At 41.8% G+C, this 19,373-nt stretch overlaps 1 protein-coding gene across 2 annotated transcripts in view; it reads right to left on the bottom strand.

Annotated features, from left to right (window-relative positions):
* GLIS3 (GLIS family zinc finger 3) overlaps window positions 1–19,373 on the bottom strand; it is a 323,632-nt gene that overhangs the window by 250,894 nt on the left and 53,365 nt on the right. For both annotated transcript variants that reach the window (XM_045020847.1, XM_045020848.1), the window contains exon 4: window positions 4,896–5,375. In XM_045020847.1, the coding sequence (XP_044876782.1) occupies window positions 4,896–5,280 (385 nt within the window). In that variant the 5' untranslated portion in view covers window positions 5,281–5,375. The remainder of the gene's footprint in view (window positions 1–4,895; window positions 5,376–19,373) is intronic.

Below are 19,373 nucleotides of genomic sequence, written 5' to 3'. Positions count from 1 at the left end.
TGTGATTGAAGGCCAGATTTGATTCCAAAGCGCTGATTCTCCACTACATTCAGCGTGATGGCCACAAGAAGCTGGTTGCAACTCCCTGATTCAGACATGCTCAGCACTTGTGCAAGGTATTGCTGCACAGGACAGCTCAAACTTATGCCACTGGCATAAGATCCCTAGAGGATTGGATGTAGTAGATTAGAGCACCACTCTGACACACTCCCTCCCCTTCTTGTCCTGCCCATGCCATGCCCCTTATGCACCCCCTCTTTCCTCTTACACTGGGCATAGGAGGGGTGGATAGTGTAGCAGCAGAGCAGCCACCTCCATCAACCGTATGCCAGCAAAGAGTTTCTCTGCTTGGGGAGAATTCTCCATTAGCCATCTTTTGCTGCTTTAAGGCCACTTTGTGCTGGCCTTACTGGATTGGAAAATCCAGCCCTAAATTTGTAATCGGCAAAGTTTTAACCAACATTGCAGGAAAAACTGCAAAGTCATTTGAAGTTATAGACCCTTTCTTTAAATATTCATCATTTTCAGAGAGATTTTTATTTTTTGCCATGTGATATCTGAGTGCATCAATGCACAAATTCATGACTAAGAAGATTTCTCTCTCACCTTCACATCTTCTCAATAATTTTATTGAGGCATTGTTGAGTTTGAGTACTTGTGGGATTGTAGCTTGGAACATGAAAAGATAAGACTATCCCCTTAAAGACACAGGTCCGTTTACCAGGCCAGAATAGGGCTCACATACCACCTCATTCTGACGACTGTAAGCCCGTGGGACTCCAAGAACAGGAGGTTCCAAGCATGGAATTTATGAAAATTGAACTCCTTCGAGCAGCACTATGTACAGCTAGTTCTTTTACTTGTTTGTCCCACAATGAAGCACTGTTTGTGCCCTAAATGCTGCTTTCAGTGAGCTGTGAGTGACTCTGGTTTTCAGAGCTGCTGAAAGTCTTAGCCATGACTACATCAATCATTTATTAGTAAAAGGCGGATGCTGTTGGAGTTAAAGACAGAGGGCTCGATACTGAGATTCCATTAAGATAAGGGGAAGTTTTATCATTGTCTTCAGTGGTGCAGGCCCTGGGTTTGCCCAAGTTAACAACAAAAATTAAGTATCTAGTTGAGATTTTCAAAGCTGGCCAGGGATTAATTCCAATGGAAGATGCGTAAACTAAATCCCCTCACTATTTTGAGTATTAAGTCTCCTGTTTCTCATCATTTAACCAAGTTCATTGGGGAGCATTTTCAAAAACACTCAGTGTTGGCCTAACTCTGTTTTTATTAGTCAATGGGAGTTTTTACGATTCAGTGGTATTAGAGATAGCCCTGAAAACTGAACACTTTTGAAAATCCTACCCAGAATAGGTCTTTATGTCACTTTACTATTCAAACTCATTATACGCTAATAAAATTCTCTAACAAAAAATTATAAAAATTGTCAGACCAAAGAAAACCATGACGCTATTCAGAGCAGTAGTGGTATGACCACATTCTTTGTGTTCCTTCTTATGAACTATTTTCTTAATGTCTTGATGGTGCTTGGGCTGGTGATAAACTATGTGTATATTTCCTTCTAGTTCAAAAACTGTCATTACAATAAAAACACTACAGGCTTTATCCAAAGCCCACTGAAGTTAATGGGCTTTGATTCAGACCCTAATATGCACCTTTAGGTGCTACTATCATACAAACATGCAACAAAGAGGCAGTTCCTACCCTGAAGAGTTTACAATCTAAGTGTAAGACTACAGACAAAAGGTGGATAAATAAAATAGAGTGGGGGAGCCCAAGGAAACAATGAGTTGACACTGGTCAGCATGACAACAGTGGTCACACCAAACCAGCTGCCTAACCATAATCGAGATTTTTGGAGGCATCACTGAAAACATCCATAGTTTTAAGGATGGATTTGAAGGAGGATAATGAAGTGTCTTTTTCAGTATTTATCATGAGCTCCTCCCATGCATTAGAGGAAGCATGGGTGGAAGCATGGAGGTGCTTGTAAGAATATTATAAAAACGGGCCGTCAAGACTGGCATCATTTGTGAAATGAAGATGACAGTTAATATCTCAATACTGTGTAAGAGACAATAGGTGGGTTGGGGCTATAGGTCTCAAAAGTGCAGACAAGTAGCTTGTGCTTGTTGCAATGGAGAAGGGGCAGCCCGTGGAGGGATGCAAAGAAGGGGGTGAGATGGTCATAGAGATGTTCCAGGAGAATGATCTTTGCAGCAGCATTTTGAACATCCACAAACAGTGCCATAGACAAATATGATTCTTTACCGATAGAATAAAGATAGCTCCTTCTCCAAGAAGATTACAGAGTATATGTAAGAGCATAAATTGCATTTCTGATACAGAGGTTTCTAGAGAGGAGTTTACATGCAGAATGTGAAATTAACACACAGCATAAGAGGCAGAACTGAAGCATAAAAATAGTCTTCCTATATAAGTTTTCTACTGAGATCTTACCTTTAAAATCCTACTACGCTATGGTTAGCTGTTGAGGTAATTCCTTCTCAAATAGAGAGCACAATATTCTGTTGCCAATTATTGGCTACTCTTGCAGTATGGTTATATGCTGAGAAGTAAATCTAAAAATGGCATTGTGGGTTTCATGATTATGGTCACACAATGATTTCAAGATCAACTTTATGACGTTTCCAAATGGAAAGGTTTTTTTCTAAGTTCCAGTGTTACAATCTCACCATGGGATATAAAAGTCACACTTGTTTATTTTTGGTTCTTGCATTATTACCATTCATAAGGAGTCTGCAAGTGTAACTTAGTTAACAATTCTACAGCTGATGTACAGGCCAGAACAAAATCCAGGTTATTTTCACATAACTGTTGACTATGTAAATGTAGGGATAAGAGGAGTAAAAATATAGAAAATATTTATTTTTGCCAGAAAAGTAAACTGCAATCAACTGAAAAAGACATAGGGAGCAGATATGTTATGCAATCACATGCCATTTGTACTGAGTCATTTTTCTGAGCATAATTACACTTTAAAGGGATGATGTCAATTTGATTATGTGAAAATGGTACATTTTAAAAATTTTTCTTTCCTGACACATCTCCCTTTAAATAATATATCCGGGAGTTTTGGCAATTATTTATTTTAATTATAAGACTTTTCTACTCCCTGTGATATTTCAAATGGTCTTTTAGGCAGGCCTCAAAGCAATACCAAGCAGGCCCAGGCCCATGTCTCTTCCCTCCTGCCCTAATCCCTTTTCTCTCAGGCCACTCTGCCTGCTGCCTCTTAAGTGTCACTTTCAGCTTTGCTGATGCAGTTACTAGTGAATATCCTTTTGCAGAGCCTGGGTAGATTTAAAAAAAAATGAAACTGATTGTTCACAAAGTGCTGTTAAATACACACATCTAACAATAAATTCTATTTCATAATATTTTTATGTACTGAAAAATCCCATGATGGCCAATATTTTCTTTATTAGATGCCTTAACACTGTACTTGTAGCCATATTATGCAATCAGTGCCACAAATGAAGTAAGGTAATACTTAACTAAAGTAAGAGACTTACAATAGTGCCTGTTCAGACTTGCCTTTCTTATCCAGAGAATAAGAAGAAAACTGTATGTTATGGATTCTTACCATACATAAATGCATTACAAAACATTCCTCTTAATAGGACAGAAGGTGAGTACCATTTTGAATAACACTTCCTTTTGAACTTTTGCAACATAATTACAAAATAGAAATGTAGAACTACTAGTATCTTGAGCAAGCATCTTTTAATGTAGACTGTTACCGTTTTCTTTTCTTTACTTCAGCACCAATACCTATATATATAACTTTACTAAAAGCAATTCACATACCAGGTAGCCCAAAACATTCTGCTTTTCCTTCCATGCCAAAGAAAATATTCAACCCACTTTATCCCTTATTTAAAAGAGCAGGGAAAGTTTTCAAAAAAAAAAATCCAGTATGCCCAATATACCTGTTATGAGCAGATGTAGACATGGCATTTTCATTAAAGTCAAGAAATCCCTCAAATACTGCAGCCACATACTTAGAATAAAATTGTGAAAAGCAAGAGACAGCTGAAGCAAACCACTTGGAATAAATAGGATACCCCACTCCCACCCCTCGAATTTTCACTCAGACTAAAACCTTTTCCTGATGTTTGAAAAAGTTTCACTTTTTTCCTTCATTCAAATCTGTAATTCTCTGCATTTCCAGGACTGGAAGGGGTGGTGCCAAAATACCTAAAAATGGTCCTCACTATTTCCAACCTGAATCAGATCCCCCAGTTCCAGCCTTGTTTTGCAGACTCCAGAGCTTCATGGAGTTCAGATAAGCCTCTGAAGTAGCAAATGCCTATCCAAACAGAACTGAACTCCACACCTTGTGAGGTCTGCGTCACTAGTTAGAATGACGCATGCAATGGTTCCCAATCAGTAAGTCATGGTTGAAGGGTGCTCAGTGGCCAGTAGCCCTTCAAAGTATCTAAAGAGCTTTATATACTGTGCAGCACCCTTACTTCAAAAACATCGACAACACTGCTGCTTCCATCAATGAGCAGTTGTTAGTCATTCATAGGAGGCTGTGCTCTTACATCCACTATAGAATTTTTCCTGTAGCACTTGCACAACTTTGCTACAAAAGCAAATAAAATTGCTACCTGGACTTGTTGATCTAAGACGTTGCAGTAGCAAAGCAAAGTCAGAAAACATTGATTACATGCTCACTGGCATTTTTGCACAATACAACAATTTTGGGCAATCACTAGATATTGCAACTCCTGTGGTAATAATCAAACTATGAACTATTTAAATTTTTGTCCAATACTGTTAAGCATGAGATAGCAGCAAAGGAAGGATCATAATCAGAAAAAATAGTACTAGTAACATTAGAAAATCGCTCCTACCTTTAATTGTGCTTGGGGAGAAAGTGTTCCCAAACTCCTGCTGCTTTGGTTTTAAAGACTGTGGTGCTGGCAGCCCTGGAGGCTGTGGGACTTGGAATAAAGGCTTCCCATTTGTAACCACTTGTCTCCTGGGACTTAAAGCAGGGAGGTGGATGGTACTATCAGTGATGTTGCTCTGAGGAGCTACTCCTCCTCCAAGGGGCATCTTCAAGTGGAGGCTGGTAGACAAGTTTCCAATAGCTGGGCTTGGGGTGCTGCTATTTGAAGATGGGCAGGGTGTTCCTGCATGAACTCTGATAGGTGGAATTTGCTGTCCGTTGATCATCCCAGGACCATGGGGAGTACCCGAGGTCCGGTGGCTCATACTGCATGACTTCCCATTCATCGTCAAGTAGTTGCAATGATCAAAAGGTGTTATACAAATCCACAGGTATCAATGACATCAGGCCAAGGTCAGTATGTTATCCATAGTGATTAAGCCTGTTAAAAATACATAAATGAAAATATTTTACACTGTAGTAAATACTATATGATGACAGGACTGTACACAATATTTAACTATATGAAAAAATATTGATTGTGAGCAGCAAAGTATGAGCAATATACAGGCAATCAAAGAGAGAGGACAAAGCTAAATGATGACTCAGAATTGTAACAAGAAAGCCTGCCCCTTCAAAAGCAGAAGTTTACAATAAGGTCAACTGTCTTCAGACTAGATAAACTAGCCATGAAAGGGAGTGAATGCTGAGCAAGTCAAGGAAGTCAGCCTGGAGTGAAAAGCAGCTGCTGAGTGGAAGTCATCACCAGGATGAGCACCACTACCCCATTCTGCCAGCTCTTCACTCTGTTGATTAAAAAGGTGCTGAAAACCAAAACAAGCAATATTCAGACACATATAAGACATGAAAGAGATGCCAGCTGACATTCTAAAGGTCAGAAATACAGCAGAACTGATTGCAGAGGGTTTTTTCTCTACTACATAGCACGTGATTCCACTAGTAAAAATACTGTGAGAGTGCTCTACTGTGCCAAGTTCATAAAAATAATTGCAATCATTGCAAAGATGGATCAAGATGTAAATCTTCTAGATTCCGATTATTTTTAATGTCCTAATCAAGTGTAGGGCCAAATTTTCAAAGGCAGCCTTTTAATTGTGCAAGTTTTTCCCAGAGTATTTTTCCACTTACATTTTTATGAATGTTCACGTATACAGACACAATCAGATCTGTGAACAGAAGTAGCATTTGTGGATTCAAATCAGGTGTTTAAAGATATCACACAAATGGGATAATTTGGGTCCCAGTTCAGCAAAACACTTAAGCACATGCTTAATTTTAACCACCAGATTCAGGTGTTTAAATTTAAGAACATGCTTAAGGACTCTATCTTGCAAAAGACCAAGAACCCTAGCCCTGATCCAGCAAAACACTTAAACACATGAGTAGCCCCACTGAAACCAATGGACACAGGGCCAGACGGTTCATGATGAAGTCCATAGGACTACGTGACACAGAGGCCGCTTGGCAAAGGGCCCCCTGTTCTTTGCAAACAACTCGTCTCATATCTGACAAACTCACTACACCAAACACATGTCTTGCAGGGTATTTATCCATAAAGTGAAGTATCTACAGAAAACTTATAACTTATGAAGACTCATTACCATTGCAAGATGTATGTGCAGGTAATATTTAAGGCGGGATGGGCAAACTTTTTGGCCTGAGGGCCACATCAGGTTTCCAAAATTGTATGGAGGGCCGGTTAGAGGAGGCTGTACCCAAACAACCAGGCGTGGCCCGCCCCCACCCCCATCCAATACCCCCTCCCCCCGCTTCTCGCCCCCTGACAGCTCCCCCAGGACTCCTGCCTCATCCAGCCCCGCTGCTCCCTGTCCTCTGACTGCCTCACCCCTGACTGTCCCCCACTGCCCCATCCAACCCCTCCTCTCATTCCTGACTGCCCCCCTGGGACCTCTGCCCCATCCAACCACCCCTGCTTCCTGTCCCCTGACCGCCTCCAGAATCCCTGCCCCTGACTGCCCCCCCACAGCCTCATCCAACCCCCCTCTTCTTCCTGACTGCCCCCCCAGAACCCCTGCCCCCATTCAACCACTCTGTTACCCGCCCTTTGACTGCCCCACCCCCATCCACATCCCCGCCCCCTGACCACCACCCCAAACTCCCCTATCTTCTATCCAACCCCCGCTACTCCCTGCCCCCTTACCGTGCTGCCTGGAGCACCTATGGCTGGCAGCACTACAGCCACACCGCCCAGACCACCAGGACAGGCAGCCGAGCCGCCCAGCTGGAGCCAGCCATGCCATGGCACAGCACAGCACAGAGCACCAGGTCAGGCTGCGGCTCTGCAGCTGCACTGTTGCCCAGAGGGCTGCGCCGGTGGTGGGGCAAGCTGAGGCTGCAAGGGAGGTGGAACAGCAGGGGAGGGGCCAGGGGCTAGCCTCCCGGCCCAGGAGCTCAGGGGCCGGGCAGCAGGGTCCGGCGGGCCGTAGTTTGCCCACCTCTGATTTAAGGAATAATGTAACTATATTGAAAGTATGCTTTATGGTCTTGGAGTAAAAGTTAGTCACCATTGGATAATATTTTTTTGGTGATGACCCATTCAGACAGAATGGAGTTGTCACCACTCTTTGGTTAGCTGGTGGTGTAATGCAAGATTAATTGTCTAGTCTTACTCCATCCCAAGACTATCCATGGAAACCCATCAGAGACAACTGCAAACAATCAAAACCATCTGGAAGTTAAAAAAGCGGGGGGCAATGTTTCAATAGAAAGGGGCTCTCCCGGAGACAAAAGACTGTTTCAGTATATCACAGAGTGGGAAGAGACGCTCTGTATTCATTCACTGAGGAAATATCTTGTGGGGCAAGAGTGTTTTCATGAAAGTTTGGATCCTGTTTCCTGTAAAGTCAACCAGCTCTGCAACAGACTGAACTTTGGAGAGAAAACTACTTTATTAGATAGGAAAGGTAACTGTTAGTAAGGGTAGACCCAGGTTCGCGTTTTATGACTTTGTTTTGTATTGTAACCATTTGTTTCTACCACTCTGTCTTGTTTTTAGTTGAATCTCTACTCTTTCTAAAATAAAGCTATTTTTGTTTTCGTATAAGTGCTCATAAGTGAGGTGTGTTATACAGGAGTGGTGATTTAACGTCTGACCAGTAAACGGGGGCACATTGCTCCTTTGGGGGCAGAGGATCTGGGATTTCTCTGAGTAGCCAGTGTCAGGAGCTAGATATCACAGGGGAACACTTCAAGGGAACTCGGGGACTTGGGCGCATCTCTTGTTAACCTGCAAGACAGACACAGGGTGGCATAGCCCACAGAAGAGTGGCTGAGTGGCTGAAAGGCTGGTGATGTCACAGAGCTAACAGTCAGTTACTACTAGCAAGACTCCCACATGCTGGAGGCAGGGATAACAAGGTGACTCTCAGTGCCAGGTACCCAGAGAGCCATCACAGACTACTCTACTCACATGCTTAGAGTTAAGAACTTCAATCCTACAAGGTCTAAGCACTATGGCCCTGTTCTGTCCAAAAAAACTAAGCATACACTTAACTGCTTTGATGAATTGGGACCCTAGTGCTCAGAACTATGAAGATCAAGTGTGTGTGTGTGTGTGTATTTTATATATATAACGTTTAATATATATCAGACACATACATATATACACACGTGCATACACATATTTCAGTTTGTTATTCGATAACAAAGAGTCTAATCCTATTCCCTTATTTTTCATTTTTTTTATATTACAAGAATGTAAATTAGAAAACATATTGGTTAAAAAGCAATATCATTTATTTTCATGCATGGCTGCAGCATAAATCACATTTTGCAATTCAACCAAGGACAGACAGAGCTGAGTGTTCTTAGATTCCCAAGGTTCATTTTAGTAAGCAGAATGTACTTTGCCCTAACACAGGTGACTGGCTCTTTAGAAAAGAGCTTATAAACAAAAAGCTGTCACGCTGTTGGCAAGGCTGTACACTACAGCAGTATAAATCAGCAGCAAGCCAAAATCATTCTTGTCTATAATTTTTAACTACATTAGAAAAGTGCAAACATAATAAAGAGGAGATTATACATGACAGGTTTATTACTTTTGTTCAGCAACAGTGTATTTAGATTGACAGAAGAATATTTCTATACGATATATATACCTAAAGGGCCCTATCAAATCCAGGTCAATATATTCCACGTGTTTTTAATACTCTGATTTCCTTGTTATTTTTTCTGTAATACTGTATGCTACAATAAGATGTAATACTTGGATTTGTTTTTGTCATATTTTTTATCATATGTTACTGTTTTTCACACTTACAGAAGAAATTTACTATACTTCATTGGATTTCAAGCTAACTATTGTACCAATATAATTAATTAATTTCAATTATACTTAAGTTGATGTTCTTCACTTGATAGGTATGTGTAACTTTTTACTACTGATTGAAATTTATATGCATGGAAGAAAACACACCCATTAGTCAACAATATTCAAGGGACACTGTCAAAATAAATATATATTTTAAAATATAATAATCTGTGTGACTAAAAATACCGTAAATTTTCCGAAATAAGCCAATTTTTAATAATCTAATTTACCATCTCTGCCCCTTTTTCCTTTTTCATACATACACATAATTTATATTTTGAACCGCAGCAAATTTACAGCACCTGCAGAAGTCCCCCATATCCTCTGTGGTGAAGGCAATTGCATTTAGCTTCTCTGCAATTTCTTCCTTAGATTCCCCATATTTCTGTTACAGGTACTTACCTGCCCCCCAAGACCGTAGTTTCTGACTGCTTCACAATCTTTAATGTATTTATCCTCACAACATCCCTGTGAGGTAGGAAAGTGCTATTATTCCCATTTGACACATAAAGGTAATAAATGGAGATATACCAATCTCCTAGAACTGGAAGGGACCTCGAAAGGTCATCGAGTCAAGCCCCCTGCCTTCATAGCAGGACCAATTTTTGCCCCAGATCCCTAAGTGGCCTCCTCAAGGACTGAACTCACAACCCTGGGTTTAGCAGGCCAATGCTCAAACTGCACAGAAAGACTAACTAATTTGCCCAAGGTTACAGAGGAAATATCTAGCAGAGCAGGAAACTGAACATGGGTCTCCTGAGTCCCAGGCTAGTATCCTTTCTCCCCTTTACTCCCAGCTAGCCTAGCAGACCTACTGATTCTCTCATAGGTTTCCTGATTTGGATATACTTTGAGAATGTTTTTGTGTCTTTGGCTATTTGCTCTTTAAATTCCCTCTTCACCCTCATTTCCATCCTACACTTTACCTGGCATAGTTTATGCTGCATTCTATTGCTTCACTAGGGCTGGATTTCTGTTTTCTGCAGAATACCTGTTTGGTTTAAATAATCTCCTGAACTATGCCATTTAGCCCTGGTGGGGGTTTTGTTGTTGTTGTTGTTTGTTTTTTCCACCAGCCCATCCTACTTATTTTTTTGGTTAACGGTGTGCATGATTTCTGTGATTGTTTACATATACTTTTGTAGCCTCCATGCCAAACATAAGGATTTTAATTGCTGTAGTTTTTACTGTAGGGTATTTTTAATTCCCTTCCTCATTGGTAAATCCACTGGCCTAGATTTTGTTATGACTTCTCTCAGAAATGGTGAAATTAATTTTATTGGGGTCATTATTACATAGTCAGTCAACAAGTGTTATATTTTGGACCAACTCCTGTCTGTCACTTCAGGCTAACTTGGAGGAGGACCCTTGCGTGCACTCAAATCAGTGTTCCGGGAAGCCACCATTTATTCAGCTGAGAAATTGCTTCTCTAAACCTTGCCCCATTTTGATATTTGACCAATTTACATCTGTAGTTGAAGTTATCCTTTGCTAGTTTTATTACATTTAGTGCTTGTGTACATGGCAAATTAAATCAACGGAGCTATATCAGTCAGAATTCACACTCTTCATTATTTCAGTTTAAGTCTGTGCGCACACTCTCTTATTTCAGTGTCTTTACATTGATTTTGTTAAACTGATAAGGAAACAACTTAAGTTATATTGCTATAAAAGCACTGTTATACAAAAATAAGAGTGTCCACACAGAGACTTAAAACCAAAATAACTAAGGATGTAAAGTGCAACAGGTATTGCTGTTTTGGTTCCATCAACCATATCGATAATGCCTTAAGTGCAATCTGATCTCCCTCAACATTATGCATACAATATCCCTCTTCTGATCAGGAAGCCTCTGATGAAAGGATAAAAAAACTGGGCATGTTTAGTCTTGAAACAAGACAACTGAGGGTGGGACCTGATAACTGTCTTCAAATATTAAAAAGAGGACAGTAATCAATTGTTCTCCATGTCCACTGAAGGGAGGACAAGAAGTAATGGGCTTAATCTGCAGCAAGGGAGAATTAGGTTAGATATTAGGAAAAACTTTCTAACTATAAAGGTAGTCAAGCTCTGGAATAGACTTCCAACCTCACTGGAGGTTTTTAAGAACAGGTTGGGCAAACATCTGTCAGGGATGATCTACATTTACTTGGTCCTGACTCAATACAGGAGGCTGGACTTGATGACTTCTCAAGGTCCCTTTTTAGCCCCACATTTCTATGATTGCATAATCCTGCTATTATTTGTATGTGGCTTCAGATTTATATCCATACACATTCTACTGTATGGTCTTTATCACTTAGAAATATTATCTGACTAGATTCTATGGAATCTTTTATAGATAGTGCTACTCCTCTCCCTCTACAGTTTAGTCTGCCCGTCCGGATAGATTATAGTCAAGTATTATAATATCACACTGATTTTTATCATTTAACAATGTTTCAGTCATGCCTATTACTCATACAGGCACCAGTTCAGCAGAGCATGTAAGTGTGTGCTTGAGACCATCCCTACTCAGCAAAGCACTAAAACATGTGCTTAACTACAAGTCAGTGGGACTTAAGCACATGCTGAAAGTTAAATGCATGCTTAAATGTTTTGCTGAATAGTAACAGACTGCTGACTTAGACCTATAACCACGCCCTAACATAGTTTTAAAAAAAATCCTTCTAACCATATTAATCATGGAAAATGTAAGTATACTGCATAAAAGAAATCATGGAATACAAAATTAAAACTGAAACATGTAAATACAAATGTATCAAATGTAATATCTTCATTCAACTTACCATTCAGAATTTAGAGAGACAAAAATATTACCAATAAAATGAAAACTGTCCTGAGATTGTATTAATTTATTAGACAGATTTTGCTTTACTGTAACATCATCAGATATGTGATATAAACATGAGCATTTTATTTTGTCTATAGTTTGAAAATAACATTTAAAAATGGGTAAAGTCCATTCTTGGGTTTATTCTTCCTCCCACTGATGTCTGCAGAAGCATGATTAGGCCCACTATTTTTAAAACTGTATTTTATTTAGCTGACATCATTGTTACTAACAACATGACAACAGTTACTCAAAATGCACATGTCTGACTCATGAGTCTACTCTCAGTAAACCACATAGTATGACTTAAATTCAAGCTGCAGGACTGGAAAAACTGAATCAATTCCTTCATAAAGAGAAACAAAAGATGACTTCACAAATATCTGTGCCCCTACTATGGTATGCATACACAGTATAAATACATTGAGGGTAGTCCTCTGGGAAGATAAAACTCATTGACTTCAATAGAAGTAGAGTTAGACCAATGCTGAGTGTCTGAAAATCTTACCTGTACAATTTGATCCTACAATCCCTGTTAAGGAAAAAATTCCCAACAAAGTCAACAGTAGTTTTGTTTGAGTGAGAGGTGCAAGTCTGGGTCCCTATAAGAGAATAGGTCAACAATATTTTATGGGTCTAACTTAAATCATCAAAAATACTGAACATTCAAGGATTCATATTCTTATGCCATTTGACTCACTCTGTTGCAGCTCTTACAGTACTCTAGATAACATTGTTTGGAAGATACTCAGAAAAAAGACTGATCCTTTCTGAAGTGTCTTCTCTCTAGAGATATTCAGACTTTTAATCTTATGTTATGCATTTTTTTGCGTTGCACCTCAACAAACTAGGATAATAAGTATTATTAACCAAAGATTTCTTGACAAAGTATTAATATACAAAACCGCTACATGACGTGTGAGTATATATTGCTCTGCACATAACATTACCTAACATAAAGCCACAAAAGCAAGAAGACTGAAAGTGAAGGCATCTAACAGTCCCTATTATCTACTCCTCCACCCAGAGACACACACCTCACCTCTGGCATAACCAGCATATACCTCAGATAACACACCACAACCATAAAACTCTGCCCTTGTAGGAATGCAGCCTTCCAGCATCCCTTCCTTAAGCTCCTCATCACCACTCACAAACCAGCCTTCCTCCAGACTCTCTCCCTACTGTCTTTTCTGCACAGGTCTTTAAAAAACACCATGCACTTATGTTTGGGTAAGGGGGTGTTGGGAGGGAACGGAGCTGTCATGATGGCCACTCAAATTGGTTAGCAAAGCTCCCCCTCTGACAAGAACACTGTTCTTCACCCTACAGGTTTCCCTGCTTGCTTCTTGACTGTCCATTTTAGCTTGAAGTTGTCAGCCATAAGAGGTCTTCAGATAATATGGCCTCAATCAGTCTTTCACAGCCATCAGTCAGTCAGAAACCCATACACATTACCCCCACTGAAATGGTGAAAAGTCAGTACCTTCCTTCACATCATGTCCAAGGCCTGATGAGTCATTGGGTAGAATCCTGTACTCACCCTGAGAAGGAGAGGGATTGGATGCCAGTAAGTACTACATGTCTGCCTCCAATTTTGGGTTTCTTCCTCTGAACCATCAGAAGCTGCAGAGTCCAAGTGGGCCTTGTGGGCTCCTGCAGTTTCTGTGTCACAGAGGCTGCTGGGGACAAGATTTAGTCTAGAGTAGGCTCAAACTTAGAAGCTGATTTTCCTTAATATATGAGGATGTGTGTTGTGAATTGGAGGTCAGGATAAAGCCCTTTCTAGGGTTATCTGGCTCTAGTTCAAGGATCACAAAATGGTATTGCTATTAAGTCACTATTAAAGGCTGAAATCCACATTTTTCCTCCTTAAATGGCTGGAACTTACCCATTACAACAAGTGACTTTTAAACCATGTTAATTCATTTAAGTATTAATTTGAATAAAAATGATTTTAAAACATCCAGAGCAGAATTCTTTCATTCACACTAGTATGAATCTGAAATAACTCAGAGTCTATCCCCGGAGTAAATTTACACTGATGTACCTAAGAATAAAATCTGGCCTCTTAACTTTCAGACTCCATCTAAACTGATATAATCATTACAAGAAAATAAAACAAAGTACTGAAGAAAGTACACGAACCCACAGAGGGCATTATTCTCTAAAGCCCTTTTCACATTAGAGCACACACTGTGCTAATTACAGCCATGTTTGAAAATTTATCAAGTCAGTTTTAAGCAGAACTATGTCTGACACCTATTTCCAAACACTTGCAGTGAGCAGATTGTGGATTTCTGATGTGGAGAGGTCAACAGCCCCAGGCCCAGTCTTGCAAATCCATACTCATGTGAAAAGTCTATACTCCCCATTCACAGTCCCATTAGCTTGTCTACACTAGTGCCCTCACCCCAGTCTTCCATTGCCAACCACCAAAGCTAGCTATGGTGAGCTCCAGTGCAGAAAGGACAACAGCAGCTGTGTATGTTTTTGCCACCCATGTTATCTATCCAACTAAGAACAGGCTTAGATTACAGGGTGGTAGAATCACAGGCACCATTGGCATCTCCTGGACACTAGATCTCCTATTGTGGCTAATGCAGTGGTGAGAAATATTAAGAAAAACAGCAGTGGAGATGCAGCCACTCTCACTTTCTCTTTCCAAAGCTTTTAATTAAAAAGTTAACAGTTTCCAACAAACTATCTTAGTGTCTCGGAGGAGAAGGAAACAAATATCCAGTTGAAGCCTGGAACAGAAATGACAACTTAGCGAAGTTTAACAAATAGAAATTACCAGTGACACAAAAAGGCCTGAAGATTAAGCTGTCACTTTGGTGAGCATTGAACGGCTCTGTGGCATTTCTTTGATGTGAGTGACACTTGTGGTTGCATCTGGATTACAGAAAGTGCAGGGTTGTTTTGTTTTGTTTTGTTTTGTTTTTAACGGGGAAGATTTCTACCATCTGGAGAGAAACCACAGTGTAAGGGGCAGAACGTAGCTCTAAGGAGAGCTGGGAGAAGCTTTTCAAGATTTTGACAACATTTTTTCAGGAGAGCCTTCACAAAAGCTCCCAAAGAAACCTGTCCATCTATTTTGACCAGCTGCAGCCCCCTTCCTTTCCTAGAAGCACTGGTGCAATGGGGTGCCCACTGCGGCTGTTCACCCCTTGGCTCTGGTTTGCAGCTGAAATACCAGCACCAACCCTGGCTACAGTGAGACCCTTCCCCAGCTCCCACTCCTCCCTGCTGGAGGGGGACAGGAACCCCCTGGCTCCCACTGCCTCCTGCTTCACCCATTCCACTGTCCCCTGCTGGAGGGGAAGGGCCGTGCCCTCGGCTAATGGCTGGGTACGGGGACTATCCCCAGCTCCCGAGACTGCAACGGGGAAGGTACAAGCAGATCTGCAGCCAAGCTGCCTCTGGTCAGCTCCCCACCCGCGGCCCCCTAGCAGCAGCGCTGGCTACCGAGCGAGCGCACCAGCCACCTGGGCTCAGCCTTGAACGCGCTTCTAAGGCGGGCTTAAAGGAGGGGAGGCGCCCTGGTAAACTGATGTGACCGCTCAGGTGGATTTCACACCGCTGGGGCCACCACGGGGCTTCTCAACCGGGCTGCGAGCGCCCCTTTCTCCCGTCCTCTCTGCGGTGCTCTGAATACGGCATTTCAGTACAGCAGAAACTGACGTGTGCGTAGAAAAAATTAGCCGACCCCTGCCAACGGGTATAGTAATCTATTAAATGCACCATCTATATGGAGATCATACAGGTACCGGTCAGCTGCCAAAGGGTAAATATGAGACACTTGCAGTGTCAATATCACCCTAGTGCTTTACTCTATTCTCTGCCCGCAAACAAACGCAGGGGAGAGCATCAAACAGTCATTTTCTTTCCAGAGTTCAAAATTTCCTCATCAAGGTATTAAGTCTCGGCTTAATCATCGACACGATGACAAATCCCCCGGAGTCAGAGAATACTTGTGCCAACTTTCCAGACATTGCTATTTCTCTTCCTCTACAGCAGACTTCTCATAAGTGAGTAACTTCGAAGTAACTTCACCACAAGATTTAAAACAAAAACAAACAAACAAACATTGAAGCCTGAAAGAAGATTGCTGCAGACTCATGCTTTCCAAAGGCAGACTGGGCAGTTTGCAGAAAAACGCCAGATAATGTATAGGACTGGAGCTGAGAACCAGGATAAAGTCCCTTACAGTGGGGATGAGACATGGGAATAATATTTGACACTAGGCATGAATAAAATTTAAACGCATATGTTTGTTGGAGAGCTGACAAAAACAGAGCGTTGAAGGGTCTTACATATAATTGTTGGGTGTGTATACATACCCCAACTTCAGCATTTATATTTACACACACTCACACACACTCTATAAAACAACGAATATATATTACAACTACACTTAAAATAAACTATAACTAATGAAGACTTAATTGCCTGCATATGCACACACAGTATTTATGAGACAGCATTCCTCATGTCATTCATTCACCCGGTTCTTATTCTTCCCTAAAGTCTCCTTAGGTCTAAAGTTTACACTAGTTACTAGTTGACAAACTACCAAGCCTTTGCTTTGCCTGTAAGATTTCATGAGCCTCGTCTCTTGTCAATTAACCCTTCGCCTCCTCCTGCAAATAAATCTCACCCCCATCTATGGTCAGATTAAAACAGCCACCGCCCCTTTCATTTTTACACATTGTCGTTCTACTATACATACAGCCAGATTCCTTGTGGGAAGTTGTACTCTGCCCACCTCTCAGCTGATAAGTAAAGCACACTCTACCTTTCCCTCTGAAATACACTTCCCCATGAAGAAGGAGAGGGGGAAAGTGTGTATACAAAACAGTTTAGACTCCACAGGATTGCTGCTGCTGCTGCCGTGGTGTTTTTGCTAACGTGCGTCTCTTAGCTTGGTTTGATGGTAGGTCAGCTTTTACTTTTCTGTGCGTGCGCCTGCAAGCAAAGTTCCTATGGCAGCATCCACTTACCAGGTAACCAGGTTTTCCACAACAAAGCCCAAGGTGCATATTCCTTCTCCAGGCAGAGCCTGTCTCTCCTCTAAGCAAGAATGACAGCAACTACTTGCAAGGAGAGAGCCGAATAAAGAAAAGCAACTTTGGTTCCCTTCAAACACACTTGAGAGAGGCTATCCACTTGAGCACGAACAGTTTCCATCAGAGCTCGGGAAGACACATACAAAGAGAGGAGTGGGGAAAGTTGCTTTTTCTTTTCTTGGGGGGGGGAATCTGGTTTTACAACTTGAGGGGCTCGCCTCTCACTGCCGGGTCCCGCAGTCAGTGTCCGTAGGTGAGGAAGATGAAGTTGACTCGTTTGATGATGACCTTGCTAGCTCACTGCTGTAATTTTGTTCCTGTGATGGGAGAGGTGCTGTCTGTCCAGGCTTGTCTGGGGAAGAAAGGGGTCCGGGCTGCAAGCGCCAGGAATTGGGCGGCCCGTGCTCTCCGCTGGTTGTATCAGTGCTGTGTGGACAGGGGGGTTGCAGTACAGGGAAGGAGGCGGGGGGTGAATGCTTAAGGGCCGCCAGCCAGCAGCCTCCCGAGTGCCAGAGCCTAGGAGGGGAGGGAGGGGGCAAGGGGGCGGGTAACTCCTGGTCAGCCGGTTGGCTAATTCAAAGGCAGAGTGTGTCTCTCCCCCTCGGCACTCACTCTGACTCACACACACGGGGAGACTGGGAAAGAGAAACTAGGCGACTGACAGGCTGGTGACACTTCCCTGCCTTCCTGGGCATTCTTTATAGTTGTACTTGATTTAGTGTGAATAAGGGTAGAGCTGTTTCCATGTAATCCCCCTGCACTGCTTCCTGGTTCTGGAAACATTGCGAGAAAACATAGAAAGCCCAGTAACCCCACAGAAAGGACCAGACAAATAGGTAGGCTGGTCTGACCACCCCTCCCAAAAGAGTTCAGGGGTATTTGCCCAGTGTTTTGGTTCCGCCCATTAAAGAACTAGATCCATCTGTAAAATGTGATTCTGGTTCAGATTCTCAGTGGAGCCAGGGCATTGGATCAAATACTCTTCATATTATACTGCATATCCACAGCCACACACTGTGCTCAATTCTCTTCTAGGGTTAGCCAGTGGAACCAGGCGGATGGGTGCTGTGGAGGGCAGAGCAGGCAAGCACAGATTAGGAAGTGGACAAAGCCATCCTGGGGTGTGGGTGTAGTGTCAGTCTATAGTAGGGCCTGCCTACACCAGGATAATAGACATACTGACACATCAGCATGAACACATGCCTCTAACACCTGTTAAAATGCAATTTGCCTTGCCTTCACTAGGCTTTTAAAACCTGTTAGCTAATGTTTTTTTAAAATACACTTTTTATCCTAGTATAGGTAGCTCCTTAGAGAAGCATGAAATAAGCTGCTGTGGATCCTGGGGCAGTACATCAGAGCAGAAGCCCCAGGGGATAACAATCATGCATTCTTAGTGATGGGATCTGCTCTAAATATAATCCCAAGAAAGGGTAGCTGTGGTACTGTAGATGCAGCTGCCTCCACAGACAATGGAGATTGTAAATTCTGCACCTACAGGGGTGAATCAAGCCCATTAATGTGCAAAGAACTACAGAGCCCTGTGATAAATTGTATTGGTCAGGTGCTTATGGTCTCCTCCTATGCACTATGCCCACTAAATATATCACCACCAGCACACTGTCCACTACTCCATCTTTACCAGGGCTACTTCTAACATTCCAAAATGCTGAGCAACTGCCAACACCTGCCTTTAAAAAATAAATCCTGGAGAAATGTTTTCTTTCCCCCCAAAAGGTGGAGTTTGCCCACCAAATTACACTGGCTTGAGGCCCCAGACAGACAATGTACAATCTTGTACCAGAGATAGGTTTAAGTTTTAATACATCACAATGTTTCATAGACAGAAAGAGGAGCGTTAAGCTTTTGGAAAGAGGAGATGGCCAGATTTCCAATGGGACACACAATATTTGCTTGGAGTCCTAGAAGTCTTTAAACCATGATTTGAGGACTTCAATGGCTCAGACATAGGTTTGATAGAGGAGTGGGTGGGTGAGATTCTGTGGCCTGCATTGTGCAGGAGGTCAGACTAGATGATTATAATGGTCCCTTCTGACCTTAAAGTCTATGATTAAGTTCCAGAGATATCGGACCTTAGCAGCACAGCATAACTAGTATGAAAACACTAATTCAGAACTTTTAAAAGAGGGTTGGTTTATTAAAAATGTATGTTCTAATTTTTATCTC

The sequence above is a fragment of the Mauremys mutica genome, chromosome 6, assembly GCF_020497125.1.
Source record: "Mauremys mutica isolate MM-2020 ecotype Southern chromosome 6, ASM2049712v1, whole genome shotgun sequence".
Taxonomy (NCBI): Eukaryota; Metazoa; Chordata; order Testudines; family Geoemydidae; genus Mauremys; species Mauremys mutica.
Note: the sequence above shows the minus strand (reverse complement) of the source record. Positions and strands in the feature narration are given on the sequence as shown.